The sequence below is a fragment of the Dryas octopetala genome, chromosome 4, assembly GCF_963921425.1.
Source record: "Dryas octopetala chromosome 4, drDryOcto1.1, whole genome shotgun sequence".
NCBI lineage: Eukaryota > Viridiplantae > Streptophyta > Magnoliopsida > Rosales > Rosaceae > Dryas > Dryas octopetala.
Window position 1 is genome coordinate 10,841,376 of NC_141369.1, and position 21,465 is coordinate 10,862,840.

General features: G+C 38.2%; 3 protein-coding genes and 1 pseudogene across 7 annotated transcripts; 2 read left to right on the forward strand and 2 right to left on the reverse strand.

Moving 5' to 3' along the window:
• Positions 1-1,141: 1,141 nt before the first annotated feature.
• On the forward strand, positions 1,142-3,124 carry LOC147286739 (ABC transporter G family member 10 pseudogene; annotated as a pseudogene).
• Positions 2,015-6,365, reverse strand: LOC147286740 (transcription factor bHLH30-like). 5 transcript variants are annotated; one of them, XM_086241401.1, is made up of 6 exons: positions 6,042-6,365; positions 5,679-5,950; positions 4,512-4,833; positions 4,346-4,431; positions 2,320-2,515; positions 2,076-2,152 (listed from the first exon to the last, which is right to left on the reverse strand). In XM_086241401.1, exons 1-5 carry the CDS (start codon positions 6,118-6,120, stop codon positions 2,471-2,473), a joined length of 804 nt encoding a protein of 267 aa, XP_086097527.1. In that variant the 5' UTR covers positions 6,121-6,365; the 3' UTR covers positions 2,076-2,152; positions 2,320-2,470. The 5 variants fall into 5 exon arrangements, with proteins under 5 accessions (XP_086097529.1, XP_086097524.1, XP_086097527.1 ...); XM_086241399.1 differs by having other exon boundaries at positions 4,346-4,833; XM_086241403.1 differs by lacking the exon at positions 2,320-2,515 and having other exon boundaries at positions 2,015-2,152; positions 4,346-4,833; positions 6,068-6,365.
• A 4,076-nt stretch (positions 6,366-10,441) lies between these two features.
• On the forward strand, positions 10,442-15,644 carry LOC147286741 (ketol-acid reductoisomerase). The gene is made up of 10 exons (XM_086239108.1): positions 10,442-10,829; positions 11,185-11,277; positions 11,925-11,990; positions 12,142-12,282; positions 12,778-13,005; positions 13,117-13,234; positions 13,333-13,472; positions 13,589-13,756; positions 13,937-14,092; positions 15,063-15,644. The coding sequence occupies exons 1-10, from the start codon at positions 10,536-10,538 to the stop codon at positions 15,429-15,431; spliced, it is 1,773 nt and encodes a 590-aa protein (XP_086095234.1). The 5' UTR covers positions 10,442-10,535; the 3' UTR covers positions 15,432-15,644.
• Positions 15,645-16,512: 868 nt separating this feature from the next.
• Positions 16,513-17,651, reverse strand: LOC147286742 (senescence-specific cysteine protease SAG39-like). The gene is made up of 2 exons (XM_086239110.1): positions 17,207-17,651; positions 16,513-17,105 (listed from the first exon to the last, which is right to left on the reverse strand). Exons 1-2 carry the CDS (start codon positions 17,511-17,513, stop codon positions 16,513-16,515), a joined length of 900 nt encoding a protein of 299 aa, XP_086095236.1. The 5' UTR covers positions 17,514-17,651.
• Between the last annotated feature and the right edge of the window lie 3,814 nt (positions 17,652-21,465).

The following is a 21,465-nucleotide window of genomic DNA, read 5'->3' on the forward strand; positions in this document are numbered from 1 at the left end:
GTGGTGGTGTTCGTCCCAGAGATGCTTGCTCTGCGAAGAAGAAGAACAAGAAGATGATAAAGAGGAAAGAGAAGAAAGACATAGCGGGGGGAGATAGAGAAGAAAGAGGAAGACAAAAAGGAAATAAAATGACAATTGATCAGATTTCAAGATAAGCCAGGTAGTTGTAACTTACCTTGTTGTTAAATAAAATTAATTGGTGTACTGGAGAGTAAAAACAATAAGTAAAAGGTAGCCTAAGATAATTAATTTTTTGTTTTAATAGAAAAACTCTAAATTGTCCCTTCAAGCCAAGTTTACACAGTGTAGAAATTAGAAATTGCCCAAACGCTGCATGAATGACCATCATAGAAATTGTTAGCAATAAAACTATAATTATAAGCTCTACTCATAAAACTTTATTATTAGTTATATAATACACCCTTTCAAGTTACCTAATACACATTAAACACAATTTCTAACCTTTTTCTCCATCCTTACTCACCACTTAGAATATTCCTTGGGACAATATTTTACTAAGATTTTGGTAGATACGACAAGCTGTAATGTATAAAAAATTTATTAGATTGTATGTGACTATAAAGTATAATATGTGTACAATTTTTATGGTTATTGTTTAGGGTTTAAGGTTTTAGATGTTAATGATTGTACACATATATTATAATTTAAATGAATTAGTAACACCATGTCAATATACTACATGGTATTACGATCACACATAATATTTCTTGTGATATGCGCCATAGTTTCATGCCTTGATATATGTCTTTCTTTTGTTTGATAGCAAAAAAAAAAAGGGAAAATGACCATTTTGTCCCCATAGTTTAGTGGTTGTTTCAATTTTGTACCTATCATTCCAATTTTTTCAATTAAGTACTTGTAGTTTACATTTTGTTACATTTAAGTATAAAGTTAAAATTTTGTCTTAATTTAGACAGTGAAATCCTTATTTTTATCAATGCAGGAGTGGAACTATATGAATTTTATGGTTGTTTTGCTCCTAAACTTGCAAAAACTACCATTGCACGTAGTTTTCATATGAAAATTATGTCTAAAATTTGGACTTAGTTGTAATAAAATATAAATACATGACTTAATTGAAAAAAGTCAAAACAACATGGACGAAATTGAAACAGGTGCAAAGACCCAAAATGGTCATTTGCCCCAAAAAAATAAAACTATAATTATAGGGGCGTTGAGGTTAATTGTTGAATAGGTTAGCTAGTTCATTTACTTCCTCTCTATCTCTTCCTATTCCCATCACATTTCATAGCCTTCTCTTTTCAGTTCCTCAATGGAATTACCAACGAATACAGCAGATTCCGATGGCAGGGAAACCCGTTATAGAATAAAGACCAATAAAATCTTTTACAAATTATCTCACACAGCTGAATTCAATTGGCTATTCTGGCCTGATGTTTCTCCAAAAGCATACATTCTGAAGAATGTAAGTTGTGAAGCTAGACCAGGAGAGATCACAGCCATTGCTGGTCCAAGTGGAGCTGGAAAGACAACATTGTTAGAAATACTTGCTGGAATGATCCCACTCAATACTGTTATTGGCCAAGTTCTTGTCAATGAGCAGCCGATGAATGCTCAACATTTTCGGAGAATATCTGGTTATGTCAGTCAAGATGAAGCCCTCTTCCCGCTTCTTACTGCAAAAGAGACCCTCATGTACAGTGCTCGCCTGAGGTTGCACGGTGGGCTAGAAAAGGCCACGTCTAGAGTTGGAAAGCTACTGAAGGAGCTTGGACTAGAGCATATTGCCAATGTACGAGTTGGTAGTGAATCAAACCGTGGAATTTCAGGTGGTGAAAAACGTAGAGTTTCCATTGGTGTTGATCTGGTTCATGATCCAGCAGTTCTTCTGCTTGATGAACCAACATCTGGGTTGGACTCAGCATCAGCTCTTGATGTAGCCTTGTTGCTCAAATCTATGGCTACAGAACAAGGGAAGACAATTGTGTTAACCATTCACCAGCCTGGTTTCCGAATTCTTGAGCTATTTAATCAAATTCTGTTATTGTCAAATGGAACTCTTCTTCACCATGGATCTCTGCATGTCCTCGAGCAACGGCTAACATATGTAGGTCATCTCATTCCTCAGTACGTTAATTTGCTTGAATTTGCCATGGATGCCACAGAGGACCTGGTCATAGGTATGGAAGAAATTAAAGTCGAATATAGTGACGTAAAAGAAGAAAATGAGCATATCAAAATAGGTCTAAGTCCAACCACATGTATTGTTGAAGGAAATAAGCTCTGTTTCCCTAATCCTCGACTCAAAGAGGTTTTTATATTGGGTCAGAGATTTACCAGCAACATCTATAGAACCAAACAACTCTTTGTTGCACGAACAATACAAGCATTGCTGGCTGCATTTGTTCTTGGCACTACTTTTATGAATGCTGCAAATGACCCAACAAGAGCCAAATTACAAACACAAATGGGGTTTTTTGCCTTCAGCCTAGCCTTCTTGCTGTCTTGCACAACAGAAGGCCTCCCAATTTATCTGCGAGAAAGGAGGATATTAATGAGAGAAACCTCAAGAGGAGCTTATAGAATCTCTTCTTATGTCATATCAAACACTCTAGTGTACCTTCCTTTCCTTCTAACAGTTGCTCTTCTATATGCAATCCCAGTCTACTGGTTAGTTGGACTGAGAAGGCAAGTTGATGGGTTTTTCTACTTTTTACTAGTCGTTTGGATGGTCATTTTGATGTCGAATTCTTTTGTTGCATGCTTCAGTGCTCTTGTGCCAAACTATATCATGGGAACATCTCTAATCGCAGGGACTATGGGATCTTTTTTTCTCTTTTGTGGGTATTTCATACCAAAGGATGACATACCCAGGTACTGGACTTTCATGCACTACTTGAGTTTGTTTAAGTACCCACTTGAGTGTTTTATGATAAATGAGTATGGAGGACAGCAGGAAATGAGCAGATGCTTGGCTATTGTGGAAGGAGAATGCTTATATGGTGATAAATTTTTGATGCAGAAAGGGTTGAAACAGTCACAGAAGTGGACTAACATAGGTGTAATATTGGGTTTCATTCTAGGGTACAGATTTCTTTGTTTTTTGATCCTGTGTTGCAGATCTTATAGAACAAGGAATTAGAAAGGTTCTGCAGCAAAACAAAGGAAAAAAATTACTGAAAGATATGCTTCTGTGTTCTGTTCAGTTTTTTTTTTTTTTTTTTAATATCAATAAATTGGTTAATGATAATAATCTTATATAGTTATATGCACACATTTTCTGCATTATTTTCCAAACTACTTAATCTTTCATACGGCTTGATATTAAGAAAAAAAAAACTTTCAGACGGCACTCCAGCACAGATATGGACTCAGATCATTACAGTATTTCAGCGGCCTGCATATCTTCCAGTCAATGATATCACAGTAACTCATAGTCATAGTCTACCAAAAAATTGGCTGAAATAAAGTATGCTTTAACAGGCATATATTTACAACAGGCCTCAAAAACTACTCATGAATAACATATTTATTAGCAAAAAAATAATAATAATCAATACATATTTACTCTAAGATACCACTGCTACAAGTTTTCTAAGCTTACACCCATGCATAAAATAAATCCAAGTTTCCTCTTGTATCCATCACCACAGAAATATAAATATTCTTCCAAGTTCTATCACCCTATCATATCCAACCAAAGTATTTGCATACCCTTAAAAGACCTGTGGCAGCAAAAACTTTCTGATAGATTCATAATTTCTAGGCCTATTGTCCCTCTCCAATAGTAGTTGTGGTTTCCCTCTTTCGAATCAGAAAAAAGTTCAAGACTGTTTTAATTGTGTTTAAGACTAAAAATGAAAACGAAGATAGTGTCAAGCATTGCCTAAATCGCTATGATAGAAGGAAATACAATAAAGCAATAACCATATTCCTTTTCTAATAGTATGCAATCAGTATCTAGATTCCAATGCCTCCCCAGGAAAGATATTGCATAACAGGAATTTAGCTAAACAGAACAAAGGCACTATGTGGATGCACCATCTTTTATATCAACCTTATTCATCTGAACAAAACGCTAAAATTTCAATTCCACTAGTTACCAACAAAATCTGCCAGGGGGATCATCATTGAAATAATTTTCTTGTGCAACTTACAGTAAGACAAGATACATTTGTTACCATCTGAAATCATTATTCAGCCATCTAAACTGCATACACAACAGTTTGTTATATACACCACTTGGGATTATACAATAGATGAAAAATGTTTCTGCCAGTAACTTATCACCACACTCTATGCCAATGCACATGGACATAATAATAACTAAATGCAAACCATCAGTATGAGACTATGTGCTCACCAGATATCTCCTAATGAAGATGACTTTGACGAATTGAAGATAGATATCCTTTGCCTCTTGTTTGAAAGTGTGGTTCCGAAGAACTCCTGTGAAGCAGAAAATTTATCAAGTATAGACCTAAGGGCCTGGTGAACAGAGCTTGCAAGCAACTGACGGACTTCATCACCTCCAATGTTCTCTTCTTTGCAGCTAGTCATCACAAAAACATTCTTCATTCTTCCTCCCAAGGTTGCAATCTCGGCCTTCATTATTATAAGATGAAGAGAATCAAGTGCTTGTCTTATATCAGACAGAAGTCCAGGTTTATAATCACAACATAGAGAAACTCTAATTGAATAAGGCGTTCCATCCAATCCACCTTCCCCTTGTTCAACCCTTAATTCATCTATGTCCTTTGGTATGAAACAATCTTCACTAGCTTCAGATGCTTTCCTCTGCAGCTGTTTCAAGTGGCTGATTACTTCAGCAAGAATTGATGCCTTGTCCATCTGTCAGTTCAAATTACCAAATTCAGCTATACAATTAGAATGAACAAAGAAAACCAAAATTTGAACCATTATGGTGGTGGTATCCATTGGAACTGACAATAAAGGGAATAGTGTCAACTTCTAAGGGCCCATGTTTGAGACGGTTAATACCAACATATACCTTTCATTTTTTTAATAACAAGCCAAGAAAAAAAGAATTCCATGTATATCCAAAAACGTGAAGTCATGGAAAATTGTTTTAAATTCATTTTACAGGGATGTTCAAAGACCTTCACATAACCTGTGTTTCTGAACATCCATCACACAGTGCAGCCATGATGCACGGCAAGACTCCAAAGAGAATAAAAACTAAATGAGACTATGGAAAAACCTGTAATTTGTTCACCTTTTCAAACCAAAGTAGTAATTTATATTTATGAAAAGTCCAATTAAGTATTACACTGTCAAAAATGTACCTGAATCAAATGAAACAAAGCAATAAATACATTTTGTGATCAGCTAGTAATTGGTTATCCCCAGCCAAAATTCACTTTAAATATATTTCAATAGTTTACAGAAAAAAGTTGACCAATGTTATTAAACATCTAAACTGATCATTGTATAAATATGTCACACAAAAGAACTGCCAAAAACAATTGGCATGCAAACCATTGCAGCATATATTACCATATACCAAAAGCTTTTAAGAATTCAAAGTACTCAATTTAAAAACAAAAAAGGAAAAACAAAGAAAGACCCATGTAATATACTATTTTCAGAGTTAATCACCCATTTCTCACTATAGTCAGACAAATTGAAAGTAGAGCAAATTCAAGTTCAAACCAAACATAAACAACAACACAAACCTTCTTTGCGCCCGGTACTAAGCTCCGAAGTGTATCAAGGTGCGCATTAATCCTCGCTCTGCGCCTCTTCTCTGCCTCCCTATGATTCTTCAGAGCCTCCGTGGTTCTCTCCGTCGACACCCCTTCACTATCCAACTTCACCGGAGCCTCCTCCGCAAGCTCTCCTCTCACACCATCCAAAACCAAACCCGAATACGAAGCCGACCCATTTCTTATCTCGGAATTTACTAAACACCCACTGCTCATTCTCGCAGAACCAGAGCTATACCAGCCTGAACTCCAAGAAAACGGTTCCATAATCAGGCAATAAGCGAAGGGTATGAGTGTAAATTTAGGGAAAACAGGTGAGCAAGAGAGTGAAACCAGGAGGCAGATTTGGCGGAGAGGACCTGAAAGTGGCAGTGCTTGTTGTTGTTGGTCCGCTTGTTACTGTAACTTCCATTAGGCAAAGAAGACAAAGCTGTTTTAGTGTTTGCTTTGAAAGGTGGCTGTTTAGTGGGTAAGTGTCAGCATTTTCTTTCTACTTTGTGTTGTTGGGTTTGAGCTGTTTTGGACTATTATGTGGAAAACCAAAACCCAATTGCAGAATTGTGAGAGAAGCAGGAAAATCGAAGGCTTTGAAAGTGGTCAGTGACAGTGTTTACACTATGGTGTATGAGATTGAAAGGTGAAGGGTGTTGATGTTGGAAGTGCTGCGTTTGTGGAAAGAACCACCAAGGCATTAAACAATTCCAAACAAGTAAAGGCTAGTCAAGTAGTCATACTGTGATGGACCGGGTCGGGCTCATTTTCTGGGCCAGACCTTGGCCCAGCTCAGTCCGGCAGATAATCGGAAGATATCGAACCGAATCGGCCGAGTCAGTTGTTGCATGATGCTTGGGCTAAACTTGCCCATATGGATTGGGTAAACGGGTCAACTGAGCAGTTCATTGGGCTGACCCAATTGAGCCCATTTTGGGCTGTTTACAAGTGTTCAATAAATTACTGAGGGGGGCTATTCAGATCACCCAAAACCACTAAGTTGACCACCCTCATAAATTTTTGCCCATTTTGCCCCTGCATGCCCATTCTTCAATTTTGGCCGGCCACTCCTCCCCGCCGCCGGCACAACCCCACCCCCTCCCCACCGCCGACGTGACCCCACCCCTCCTCTTCGCCGGTCGACCCCACCCCTCCCCATTGCTGGCGCGACCCACCCACCCTGATCTCCCTTCTCTCTCTCTTCCCTCTTTCTGCCTCCCTCCCTCACCAGACCACCATGGGTGGCCGGCGCGACCCCCGATCTGGAGGTCTATGGGGTCGCGTCGGCCACCCATGGTGGTCCGGTGAAGGAGGGAGGCAGAGAGAGGGAAGAAGGCAGAGAGAGGGAAGAGAGAGAGAAGGGAGATCGGGGGTGGGTGGGTCGCGCCGGCGATGGGGAGGGGTAGGGTCGCGCCGGCGATGGGAGGGGTGGGGTTGCGCTGGCGGCTGGGAGGGGTGGGGTTGCGTCGGCCACCCATGGTGGTCCAGTGAGGGAGGGAGGCAGAGAGAGGGGAGAGAGAGGGAAGAAGGCAGAGAGAGGGGAGATCGGGGTGGGTGGGTCGCGCCGGCGATGGGGAGGGGTGGGGTCGATCGGCGAAGGGGAGGGGCGGGGTCCCGCCGGCGGTGGGGTTGCGCCGGCGGTGGGGAGGGGTGGCCGGCCAAAATTGGAGAATGGGCATGCAGGGGCAAAATGGGCAAAAATTTGTGAGGGTAGTCAACTTAGTGGTTTTGGGTGGTCTGAATAGCCCCCCTAAATTACTAGGCTACATCTAAAATCTATTGCTCCTTTGTTTTTTGTTTTTGTTTTTTTTTTTTTGAGAAAAGAATAAGGAGGCTGTTGGACTTGCTCATCTAGGTCACACCTTGGACTTAGGTCTCTACTATTTTGAAATGGCTCCTGATCTCTGTGAGCAATTGCTGATCGATGACTTAGAAATCGTCCAAAAAAAAAAATACTTTACTTGACAAATTGAAGACCCAAATTTGTTATCTTAAAATGCTTCAACACACTTTACAAACTCCATTAATTCTTGATTTGCTATCTTAATTTTGTGTAGCTTTTTTGTGCTCTTAATAAATCACTATATGCAATTTTATAATAAAAATATTTTGAAGAGCCACATTTCATTCGACTGCTCAGCTGAGTGAAAATATGCTCAGGAAATTGATAACTAATTTGCAGAGGTACTCGACTACAAAAATGTGTGTTTTGCTTTTTTTTTTTTTAAGCAAGGTATAAGAAAAAATTACAACGAAAAAGCTTTATACAGGTATCTACAACAAAATTTGCTTCTCTAATAATATGCTTAAAGGTGATGACTCCAAAGATAGTAGAACTTGATGTCATTAATGATAGTTCTACTGCGTTACAGTATAAAACACTTGTCATTGATGCAATTTATAAGAATCTTTTGAGTCTCCTTCAACTATAATGTTGAGGTAACCAGCATTACGAGCATTTCACAAACTATCACATAATGGTTTAACCTTCGTGACCAAAAAATCTGTTAGTCCAATCTTTTTGGGCCCCACAAGGTGTATTTCGCTTTTGCAACTTTTTTTTTTTCTTTTTTTTTACTAAGAAAATTAAATTACAAAACAAAACTCAGACTACAAATCTGTGTGGTCCAAATTGAAAGTCGAGATAACATCAGACTACAAATCTGCATATGCTCTAATTTGCTTTCTTTTATTTTTCCTTACATTTTTTTGGTTTATGCGAGTGTTTGTTGAACAAAGATTTTGTGTTTTTTCTTTATTATTTCTCACAATAAATACGCTACAATAATTTTGTTTGGAAGACAACCTACCTCATCGCCAAAGATGCTCTATAGGACATGCTGCATTAACTACTAAACCCCATTTTGTTCTCACAATCTCACCTGTCATTTCTTCTCACATTATTTTTGCTTTTCTTTTTTGGGTAATTTAATTGAATAATCCCTTTTAATATACAATAAGTTTTTTTTGACCCTCCCCTCTCAAAACTTACTTTATAAACCCTTTTACCTGTGAAATGTCAAATTTACCCTTGCAATAAAAAGCCTGACCTTATGTAGACCGCTCATTCGACCGAAAATTCGACTATCTTCCTCACCTCTTCTGACGACCGCGCATTCCACAACTGGACCAAAAAATTCTCTCCTCTTATGGCGACCATCTTCTTCACCTTTCACATTTAAAAGTTCAGATTTGGGTCTTCTTCTTCATGGTTAGCCCAACCCATTCCTTTGTCCTCTCTCACCCTCTCTCTCATCCGAGTTTCTCTCTCCCACCCCCAAAAAATCTGACTTGCAAATCTAAGAAACCCTCATTTCGATTCCAAGCTTGTAGCCCAACCTTTCGATTCTAAGCTTTCACTTTAGCCTTCGATCAGAGAAGGGGAGAGAGATAGAGATATGAGATGATGGGTCACTGGCCGGTGATGGAGGGGAAGGTTTGGGTTGTCGCTCTCCATGACTGTTGCATGATGAAGGTAAAGGAGGGTTTGTCTACTGCAGGAAGAAGGTGCAACAACTGGTGGATTATTTGATTGAATTTTTTGTCTACACACATATATATATAGGCTCCTTCCGTTGAGGTATACTTCATCTTGAACATGATGAGGTATGACTTGTGTGACCTAATCTGCATTGTAATTTGATGATCGAAGCCGTCTATTTTATAAGTCTCTATACAAGGATCATCTTTCAAAAAATTAGGTAAATCGGAAACCATTAAGACATCTAATTGTGATAGAATAAATATATGAATGTATGAATTCCATTAACACTTGAAATGATGGCCCTTTAATCAAATAGTTAAATAATTTTTAATTTATCTAATTTTTTGTAAGGATGATCCTTGTATATAGACTTAAAAAATAGACGGCTTCAATCATCGAATTACAATGCAGAATGAGTTCCACAAGTCATACCTCATCATGTTTAAGTTGAGGCATATCTCAATGGAAGAGGCCTATATATATATAAGAGTATTTCTCAACGGAAGAGACATGTATATATATATATATACAGACTCATTCTATTGAGGTATATTTCAACTTATTTATGTTAAGGTATACCCTATTAGGGCCCACACGAGTCGTTTTGTGTCGATCCAAACCGTTCATTTTTTACATCTTCATTAATAGATCATTCTTGCAAAAAATTAGCCAAATCAAAAATCATTTGCCTATCTAACTTTGATCTAATAAATGGACGAACAAAATATTTTCGATGAAACTGTCCATTTGTTTTATCAAAGTTAGATAGGTAAATAATTTCTGATTTGACTAATTTTTTGTAAGGATGATTTATCAATGAAGATGATCGTTGCAAACGGTTCAAATCGACACAAAATGACTCGCGTGTGCCCCAACAAGTTATACCTCAACATAAATAAGTTAAGATATACCTTAATAAAAGAAGCCAATAAAGTCATATATATATATATATGTAAGAATGTAAGATGTATTTTTGTTTGGAAAAATGTAAAAGGATTAGAAATGTAAATTTTGAGAAAGGAGAGTTAAAAAAGCTTATTGCATATTAAAAGGGGTATTGAATTATATTACTTTTGTTTTTTTGTGTTTTTTTTTCTCCAATAAACAAATATTCATTTTTATCTCAATTACCCCAAGTGACTCAGAAGTCAGAAGAGTCACAAGACTCACAACTAGCAAAACGACAAAAAGAAACACTCCAACTCCACCCGAACACAAATACCTCCACTATAAAAACCTGCTTAAACTCCGACTCCACCCCAACACAAATACCTCCACTATAAAAACCTGCTTAAACTCCAACTCCAACCCTTTGTTGCTCACTGCCTCTCTTTGCTTTCTCCCAGTCAACAATGGCGGCCGCCACTTCCTCTTTCTCTCCTGTCCTTTCTGCCCCACCATCATCCTCAGCCTCCAAAACCCATGTGGGTTCCTCCACTCTAGGGTTTGCCTCTGTGGTCTCCAAGTCTGTCAAGCCTCTCAGAGCCGGAGCGCCTCGTGCTGGTAATAATGTCAGTGTCGGTGGCGGCGCTGGGGCTCTCGGAGCTCGCATGGTGTCAATGCCGAGTATCAAGGCCCCGCCTTCTCTCGATTTCGAGACTTCTGTTTTCAAGAAGGAGAAGGTTAACCTCGCTGGTCACGACGAGGTCTCTCCCTCTCTCTATATTCATACAAACGCATTTTTTAGTTTTTTTTAGTTAATTTTTCTGTTTGGGTTGTTGGTTTTGTTTGGATTTTTGATAAATGAGTTGGGTTAAGAAAAAATGCAAACTTTTTTTAATGCCCGAGCATTTGGGTGCATGTTTTCTATACCAATCAGTAACAAAGCAAACAAACAAAGCACTTGGGTATGTGAATGAGAAAAAGGAGATTAAAATGCTAAACATTGTCCATCTATATATCTAAATACATGTATATTTATAATGCTTATAGTGATTGGAAAACATTTTCTTTTGGGGATTTTTATGAATTTTTTTTATCTGGGTTTAATGCTCACTGCAGTATATTGTGAGAGGAGGCCGAGATTTGTTCCATTTGCTTCCTGATGCCTTCAAGGGGATTAAGCAGATTGGTGTTATCGGTTGGGGTTCTCAGGTGAATGAATAGCTCTCATTACTTGTTATCTAGTTGTTGAACGATTTTGTTTATTGAATTTGATTGACTAATATTTGGGGTCTGCTTTGGTTATTGGTATTTCTCTCAATTTCTGTACTGGCAGGTTTGATTCAAAAAGTGAAACCAAAAACACTTACTTTGAATAATTGGAAATCATGGGTGTTTTTCCAATGAGTTGCAGGAACACAGATGCATGATTTATAGGTGTCTGTTTTTTTTCTTCTGTACCAATAGATTTATTTGCTGTCGAATCCTAAATCACGAATAAAGTACACCCCTAATATGGTATATGGGCTTGTTGTTGCTTCTACTCAGTCTTGGACTTCTGGGTATGGCATATGAGCTTGATTTTGTCTCTTCTCAATATTGGGCTTCTGAATCTTTTGCACATGACTCACTTGTTCATCTTCAAAATCATCTTTAACATGATCAAATTGTGCTGCTGCTTGTTCTTGTTGATAATTTGACCGTATACTTCAATGCAGCATGGATCTTTTCCTGTAGGATATATTATCAATTCTGAAGCGTAGTTTGTTTCCATGCATTTTTGTTGAACTGTGAATGTGTTTTGTGTTCCTTTATCATTCAATATGTATTTACGGTTCTTTAACCTTTCTTTTTTTCAGGGACCTGCTCAAGCTCAAAATTTAAGAGATTCTCTTGCTGAAGCAAAGTCCGATATTGTGGTCAAGGTAATTTTCTTCTTAGTTTCCTTACAAAAAATAAATTTCAAACATAAGTTTTTCTTTTTGGTATTATTGAGTTATTTTTCAATCTTTTTTCAGTTAACTAAATTCCTTACATATATGTATATTTTAATATTCCATGCTGTGATTTTTACAGATTGGGCTCAGGAAGGGCTCCCGTTCATTTTCTGAAGCTCGTGCAGCTGGTTTCAGTGAGGAGAATGGGACTTTGGGTGATATATGGGAAACAGTCTTAGGCAGTGATCTTGTGTTGCTACTGATTTCTGATTCTGCACAGGTCTGTTGATTGTACTGAAAATTTTGTTCCTGATAATATAGGCTGTAACTTGCAGTGCATTTATGGCCTTAGTTTGTTTCTTCTGTGCTGTTCTGCTTAAATTAGTTTTGATTATGCTAATCTATTTACCACCTTCAACTCTCTCTATCTTGCCATCTCTGAGTTCTGTCTAGTTGTACTTACTAATAAGTTTCTTAGGAAAAAGAGTTTATAATGAGGTACTGGTTCCTCTTACACCTCTTAATGTGGTTTCACAATTATATTGTTTTGTTTTTATGGTCTTGTGTGATGTAACATTGGACAGACTGTATTTGTTTAAAGGTTTTGAATGATGGTATAATATTTAAGTTTCCTATAAGTTATGTACTATGTATAAGGAAACTTGTGTCTAATGTAACTGAAATTTTGAGTGTGTGGAGAGAGTCTTTTGTTTTCTGGGTATCCTGAGAAGTATCTTTTGTTCTGAAAGGGTTTAAATTTTTTCTCATGTTGCAGGCAGATAATTATGAGAAAATATTTTCACACATGAAGCCAAATAGTATACTTGGTCTTTCCCATGGTTTCCTTCTAGGGCATTTGCAGTCATCGGGACTTGACTTTCCCAAGAACATCAGTGTAATTGCTGTATGTCCGAAGGGGATGGGTCCTTCTGTAAGGAGACTTTATGTCCAAGGCAAAGAGATAAATGGTGCGGGAATTAATTCCAGTTTTGCAGTCCACCAGGTCAGCACTCTCTCTCTCTCTCTCTGTTGTCTCTTCCTTTCTCTGCGACCAAATATTACCTGGCATGGTATAACTGATCTCCCACATACTAAGTGTGTTTTATTTGTACAGGATGTTGATGGTAGAGCCACAGATGTGGCCCTGGGCTGGTCAGTTGCCCTTGGTTCTCCTTTCACATTTGCCACTACACTTGAGCAAGAATACAAAAGTGACATCTTCGGCGAGCGAGGTACGTTTGGCCTCCTACATCCCTTCTTTATTTCTATTATTTTATTTTGTTTTAATCCAGTAAACTTGATTCCTGATCTCTGCTTCTCTGGTTTATAGGCATTTTACTTGGTGCTGTTCATGGAATTGTGGAGTGCCTGTTTAGAAGGTACACCGAAAATGGAATGAGTGAGGATTTGGCTTACAAAAACACTGTTGAATGCGTAACAGGAATTGTGTCAAGGACCATCTCGACTAAGGTTCTACTCAATTTGGAATTTCATTCTTTAGTCATCTGTCTTTGTGTGTGTGAATGTGTTCTTGTATATGAATCTGATAAAAAGTTGTTGTTTCTATTGTTTTCTATTTTCAACAGGGCATGTTGGCTGTATACAACTCTTTGTCTGAAGATGGCAAAAAGGAATTTGAGACTGCATATAGCGCCTCATATTATCCTTGCATGGACATCTTGTATGAATGCTATGAAGATGTAGCTAGTGGTAGTGAGATCCGTAGTGTTGTCTTGGCTGGAAGGCGCTTTTATGTATGTTCTCCCATTGGTTGCCACTATTTAATAATTGATGAAAGCCTGGTTTTGTCTTATAAGTTGAATTTTGATTATTGTTATTTTGAAGTTTATGATCCATATAGTTCTTTCAATACTTTAATTGAAATAATATTAATGTTGTTATGCACATGACAATGACAATACCTTTGTCTACAGGAGAAGGATGGTCTACCTGCTTTCCCCATGGGTAAAATTGATCAGACTCGCATGTGGAAAGTCGGTGAGCGTGTCCGATCAGTACGACCAGCTGGTGACCTAGGCCCATTACACCCTTTCACTGCTGGAGTTTTTGTTGCCTTAATGATGGCGCAGGTATGAGCCTAACCCTTTAGAATGGTTGAAAATGTAATATTTTACAAAAGAAGGCAAATTACATGCATAAAGCAATGAGTCTTAAAGTTGCTTACATGTTAAGAGGATTTCGTTCTGATCTCAAAGTACAGTAGACCCTCATGATACATATTCTCAAACTTGGTAATTTATAATACTTGACGAATTTTCGGGGAACCAACTTGGTAATGTGTGATAAATTCTTATTTTTTGTTAACTGATAATATTCTGAGTTTTTTTACCTGTAATATGCATAGGTAGAATGCATTATGTATGAGAGAAATAATTTTTATTGTACATTTATAATGTTTGAACTTTATAAAAATGAATAAAATGTTTCCACATTTAATAAGGTGCCATTGTTGAGCTTATATTGACACTAAGATAAATTAATTAAAAGGTCCAAAGAGCAAGTATATGCCTAAAAAGTATTAGTCCAATTCAATTTAGTCGTATCTGATTGAATTTGGGGGAGAAAAGAAGGGGTTATGAGAATATTTTGATGCCTTTTTACTTTTCTGAAAGTAAGATGCATGTCATGTATAGTTAAAATGCTTGAATAAGGGATCATTTCAGCTATCAATATATCCAATGAAAAATTCTACTTTAAATACCTATAAATGATACTGGTTATATCAATTATGCTCATGTCTATTAAGGTTATCAACTATTAGAGGGTCTATGGTAGATGATGAGCACATATCCCTGATGTAGCATGATAACATGATGCAAATGGTTGGTTACTTTATATCAATTGAAACTTTAGTGCCTTGGAATTTAAACCTCCATTATATATTCCTTTTCAAGGGAACTTTGATTGGTTAGTTAGAGTTTTGTAAATTCTGTTGTTTTTTTTATATTAGAAATAAATGCTGTTGTTTAGGAACTTGGGATAATTTCTTCTGCATGCTGTTTGAGGTCTTTTTCTTTCCCTGGCTTTATGAATTTCCAGATCGAAGTCTTAAGGAAGAAAGGGCATTCATATTCAGAGATCATTAATGAAAGCGTTATTGAGTCTGTGGATTCTTTGAATCCTTTCATGCATGCTCGTGGAGTTTCTTTCATGGTTGATAACTGTTCAACAACAGCGCGGTTGGGATCAAGGAAATGGGCTCCACGATTCGATTACATCCTTGCTCAGCAAGCCTTGGTTGCTGTGGACAATGGTGCACCCGTCAACCAGGACCTCCTCAGCAACTTCCTGTCAGATCCAGTCCATGGAGCCATTGAAGTATGTGCCCAACTGAGACCTACAGTTGATATTTCAGTGCCTGCAGATGCAGACTTTGTGCGACCAGAGTTGCGCCAATCTAGCAATTAAATCTCAAAAGAACCTACTGCCTGAGCTGGCCTACAAATCCCTTTTGGCAGCAATGTGTGAGGAGTGATGTAGTTTTACCTAGTTTATTCTATGTTTGCATTTTCATATGTACTTTTATCGCATTGCAAGTTGTGTTTCATGTATGACGCCGAATGTTGTACTAATAATTTTGCGGTAGTAATAAGTCCTTAAATTATTAAGGAGGTTAGTCTTTTCGAGTGCATGTTAGTAGTTACTGGCTTACTGCACATGGGGTGGTTCCATTAAAGGCCTTATTAATGGTTTATGGATACAATTCCAGCCAAAAAAGCAGGCTGGTTACTGGTTAAGTCTTGGTTTTGTATGTAAAGACATCAGCCGATGCTTGACTGGTCCCATAAGGGACGAGGCAACAGCAGCAGCTCTATGACACCAAACTCCATGACACCTTTGGTGTCACATCTCCTGCAAAGACAGAACTTCAATTCAAACCCTCTAGGGCCAATGGCAACAAAATCTGGTTGATTACCCACAGCTTTAGCAGTTCTTCTTCATTGCTGACAGGTACTTTTCTGTACCCATTTAGTTCTGCTGAATGGTGGGCCACTTTGTTAGAGTTGCAAGTGCCATCTAACACCCTTGTAGGGGCAATTAGCCTTAGTGGCAAGGTCATGGTCCTCATTGCTAATGTCATAGTCATTACCTCTTGCTTGGGCAAAATAAAAGAGATTAGTTTACCAGTTATCACGGTAATTCCTTCCATGGCTGCCAACAACATCCTATATGTTGATTTGAAAAGAAAGAAGTAGTGAAACATCAATCCATCAAGGGAATGGTGTTTGCCTAAAAATTATTTAGGCCCTTGCTGCATTGTTAATTAGGAAGGCGATTCTTGTATAATTATTCAAGCAAGTGGTTGAGTTTAGAAATAGTTGGATGATTCAACAAAAAGAAACTAAACAAGTTTTTCATTCTTAATGTAAATGGATAGTTTTCTTACAGATACAATCCCCTAAAGGAGTACACGTACAAGTTCATACATTATCATTATATATAATACAAGGTACGTATAGTAGGTATCGGTTTTAATTTGATGGTAAAGTTATGCAGTGGGGTAAGAGGCTTCCATAGCAATGCCGCAGAGACCTTCCACTGCATCAATATCTCTTTGCATTCTTATGTAGCCTTGTTCACCCCATTCTGTGCCCCATGAGTTCTTCACCAACCAATACTTTGTCCCATCATCACTCACACCATAACCAACTGCGGTAACACCATGGTCCAGGCTCGTACCACAAGTTCCTGTAAAGACACCACTTGAATAAAATTGGAAATCGGAACCTCCAGCATCAATGGCAACAGAAACAGGTTGCATAGCAACAGCCTTAAGAAGGCCACTTTCACTGTTTGCAGGCACATCCTCATGGCCAGTTATCTTGGCAGCATGGCTGGCTTCCTTTTTGGTGTTGCAAGTACCATCAACACCAGTGTAGGGGTAATTAGCCTCCGTACTAAGCCCATGATTTTGATTGATGAACTGAAACGCATCGTCCATTAAGCCACCCTCGCAACCTTGGTCTGTTCCACTGGTGTCACAGTCAACAAGCTCTTGTTCAGACAAAGAGATTAATTTACCGGTTGTAAGCTGAGTAATTCCTTCCATGGCTGCCACTGCTGAAAAAGCCCAACAGCATCCTATATTTTTTTTTTCATTGCAAATGGCTAGTAGTTAGAACATATAGAAACAATATAAATTAATTCCAAAAGAAGAAAAATATTAGATGCCTAATAATTACCACATTGGCCTTGGTCCTTGATGGGTGTTACAGCTCCCTTCTTCCTCCAATCCATTGTAGCTGGCACTGCGCTAATATTTTCATATTTGAAATAAGTGGTCTTTGTGGAACATTCATGCCCCTTGAATCTATTTCTTGAGGCTGTGAATTCTTCATTGGTAAGGTCTGCAAATTGATTGATGCTTAATTTGTAAGGTTTGTTTGCATTGTTATTGGAAGATTCAATGAATGCCACATTTTCCTTGAAAATCTTAAAACGCATATCCTTGTCGTTAATGTCATTGTATACACGTCCATAACAAGTCATTCATTGCTCGTATCTCGCATACATTGATGCGTCTTGGAGAGTTCGAGAAGTGGCTTCAGAAGACCAAGCCCCCAACATGCATATAAGCATCAAACCCAAACAAATGCATTTGCAGAGCTGCGGGTTGATGAACTCCATGGTAGCTATGGTAGCTAGAAAAGAAGCTAGGATTTGATAAAGTGAATGAACTAAAAAGAAGGTACACTGAAATGGAAGACTGGTCCAAAGTTTATATAGAGAAGAGAATGGGTTAATACACATCTCCGTGCCGCAGAAAATGTATTGATATGAACCTCTATATTTAATATATGGCTTATATGAGTAAGTATTGATAGATGTTACGGCAAGTTAGTAGCTACAGTTATGTCCTTATGCGTATACTAGTTCATAGTGGTACTTCTCAATTTCTCATACCAAAAAACAAAGAGAAATTACAATATTACATGGAATGGCCCTTTTTGGGGCTCTTTTTTTAACTCTGGCGCCAAGATTTCTACATGTATAACTCTTTTTGAACTTGAAAGTACTATAATACCCTTAATATAAATACTTATACCAAAGGCCAAAATTTGTGACTTCTATTCTCTCCAAACCTAGCTCTCTCTCTTCCTCACTTTCTCTCCAAGCTCAGCCCTCATCTATCTGGAATTAAACAACAAAAATCACATAAACCTGCAAAATTCACAAACACTATTCACACCAATTCTCGATCTGATTGCACCTCTCTCTGACCTCTCTCCACCGCCAGCGGCCTCATCGGCGACCTCTCTCCACCAGCTTTGTTTTAAGACTGATTTGGGTATGTAAATTGCTTTAAACTTGGATATGGGTTTTTATTTATGTGAATATTTATTTGGTTTATCTGGGAGTTTCATTTAGTTAATGGTGTTTGCAAAGATAGTGTAGTCATTTCAAATCAATAAAAAAGATGTATGGTTTTGATTTCTATATGATGATTTTGAAATCTATTTGATGAATAGGATGGTTTCAATGACTGTTCCCCAGACAAGTACACAATCGGAAGTGGAGGGCTTCAAATCTGGAGAGCTTGCCACTTGCGTGTTCCGGCCAAAAATTATGTCAAATTTTCAACACAATAGTGAAAGGCCTGGTGGAAGATTGTGAGGAAGATTTTTATGTTTGAGCGGGTTTTAACATTTTAATAATGATTTTGGGTTTGTATGGATCTTGCTTTCTCTCAATGATCTTGATTTTTGTATGATTTTGTTACAGGTCTTAGTATTGTAATTTTTGTATGGCTTTGAAGTAATATGATCTGGTTTCGTATTTAGATCTTGGAAGCTATTTGGAGGTTTATCTTGTTCATCAAAGAGATGAACAAGATGAACTGGCAACAACCCTTCACATGGTGCTGCAGTCAAATTATGACAGATTGACAGATAGAGGTAGACAGGTCAGAAAGGGCCATAAACTGGGGTTATTTTCGACCATAAAGGGCCAAAGGGTTATTCAAAAAAAGAGTTTTCCCGCCAAAATTAGAAAAGTAAGTGCATGATTAAAAATGGTTAAAATATAAAATTGCCCAAAAACAAAAGGGGTTTCTATTGTGATACCGATCTTTTGCCCTTAAAGGCATTGAATTTTTTTTTTTTTTTTTGGTTACACTTAGGCTTAAATTAACTTAAAAGGACAAAAAATAAAATATTAATCCAGCAGCAACCATTGCCACCTCCTTCCCTTGTTTGTCAGCGTTGCCTATAGCCGAGCAAAAACCAATAACCAAACTGACATGTCGAAATGGCCATTTCTGGATCCAAAAATGAATTGTGGCTGGAAAAATATGACAGGTTCAATTAATTTGAATATCTGGCAACCGAGCAGAGGTGAGATGGAGGGATCCTGCGAGAGAGAGAGAGAGAGAGAGAGAGAGAGAGAGAGAGAACCAGCGGTGGCGCAGCGTGCAAACGGATTGGGCCGGGAAGACATGTTATATGGTTTTAAACTTTTAATGAATTGTAATAATCTAATATATTAAATGTATTAATGTCAGTTTTTAATTTAGAGAGCTGCTATTTGCACACTTTTTTTTTTCTTTTTGCACACCTCCATCACTTAATTAATGAAATTATAGATTTACCCCAATGTAAAAAGACACTACACACCTCTCTCTCTCTCTCTCTCTCTCTCTCTCTCTCTCTCTCTCTCTCAGTCTTTAAAATGTGAATTGCGTTTCACTTAGTGGACACTGGACAATGGGTTGTGAAAATTTTATGACCCAAAATAGAGTTACCACTCCAACTCCTACAATTTTGGTGGAGAAATCGACCAATCCCTCATCTGTAATCTCTGTCCGTTCTTCATGAAACCTCAAATTCGCATCTGGGTTGTCTTCTTTTCCAACTCTGGTCCAACATTTCAGATCAAATTTGTAGCTTTTTTGATCCATGTACTGTTGGTCCTTTTTGGGACTCTGCTTTTGGTGATTGTGGTATTGATATCAAGTTACATAAAATTGATGTCTGCGCTTGATAAGAAGGTATCACTTATCAAGCGTTGTTGGAAGTGGGTGTGGGGGCGATGATGGTGACAAGGATGATGATGATGATGAAGGTGGTGGGGTCTATGGCGGCCAATGCAGATGCATAGATGAGCAGCGTACAAAAAAGCATAGAATGAAGAATGGTGTTGGGTTTCCTCTCTCTCTTTCTATGTCTTTTGTGTGACCACCCCTCCTCCTTCTTCCATCCCCTCTCTCTCTCTCCTTTCCTTTTCTCCTTTCTCCCTTTCTTTGTCTGGCTTCAAGACCGGAGAAACAGTTTGGAAGTACAGCACCAAACAATTGTGAAACCATTCGGAAGTACAGCGTCGAACACTTTCAATCATATTCGGCAGGTTATTGTCGAATGAAGAAAAAATTTCGAAAGTGCAGTGCCGAACAACCTGCGACATTAACAATCCTCCACCAAAAAATTAAATCTTAAACTCTAAAAAACCCACACTCCAAATCATCTCACACATACAAAAAATGTGTTAGGATGGGTGTTGGGGGTGAACCAAAAGACTGTTGGGAGGTGGGTGTCCGGTGTGGTGTTGGGAGGGGGTGTTCAGTGTGGTATTGGGGGTGAACCAAAGAACTGTTGGGAAGTGGGTGTGTGTTTTTGGGGTGTGTGGTGTTTGGATGAGTGGGGTGGGTGTGCAATGAGAGATTTGGTAAGATGACTAATTTAAGGATATTTTGGTAATAGAAAGGGTGTGCAAAAAGAAATTTCAAATTTTAGAAGATGGTAAGGGTGTGTTGGAAGAAACAGAGAGAAAATGGTGTGCATTAAAAAAAAAGTGTGCAAATAGCAGCTCTCTTAATTTATTGGGCCATGAACTATACAAACAAATAGTGGTCTAGTGGTCAAGGCGATGACTCCCTCTCTTGTGAACTGTGTTTGAATCTTGGGCAAGTGTTCTACCTTTGCATTTCTATATTTTAGGGTATTAAGTTATTAAATAGTTTAATTAAAGGTCTTTTTTAATATAAAAAACCACGATCTAGAACCCATAGAACAATCCGGCCTGGTTGCAAAAAAACTGGTATCAAGCTGATCCTCCTGCCAAAATCTACTGCGACTCAACCGCTACAACCCAGCCCAATCAACCACCGTAGCCATTGAAACGACCCACAGTGGCTCCCTCTGATTTCTGGTGTCTGGCCGCTGTTGGCCGCGAGTCTTGTGTTGGTTTGGTTCCCCTTGTTGTGTTCTTAATGTGTTCTTATTATAATTACCAAATAATGAACGACAACAACACCTAGTGGTGGTATTGTTGGCTTCCCAAGGGTCCTAGACCGTAGTATATCTTTTGTATTTTGGCTTTGACTGACCTACACACGATGAGGATATTCATTTTCATTAATTGGTTATTTCTCATGCTACATGAGAAGTTATATATAGGAAATAGAGTAATTGTAAGTATATATAGGGGAAAAAAAAATTCTCAAGAT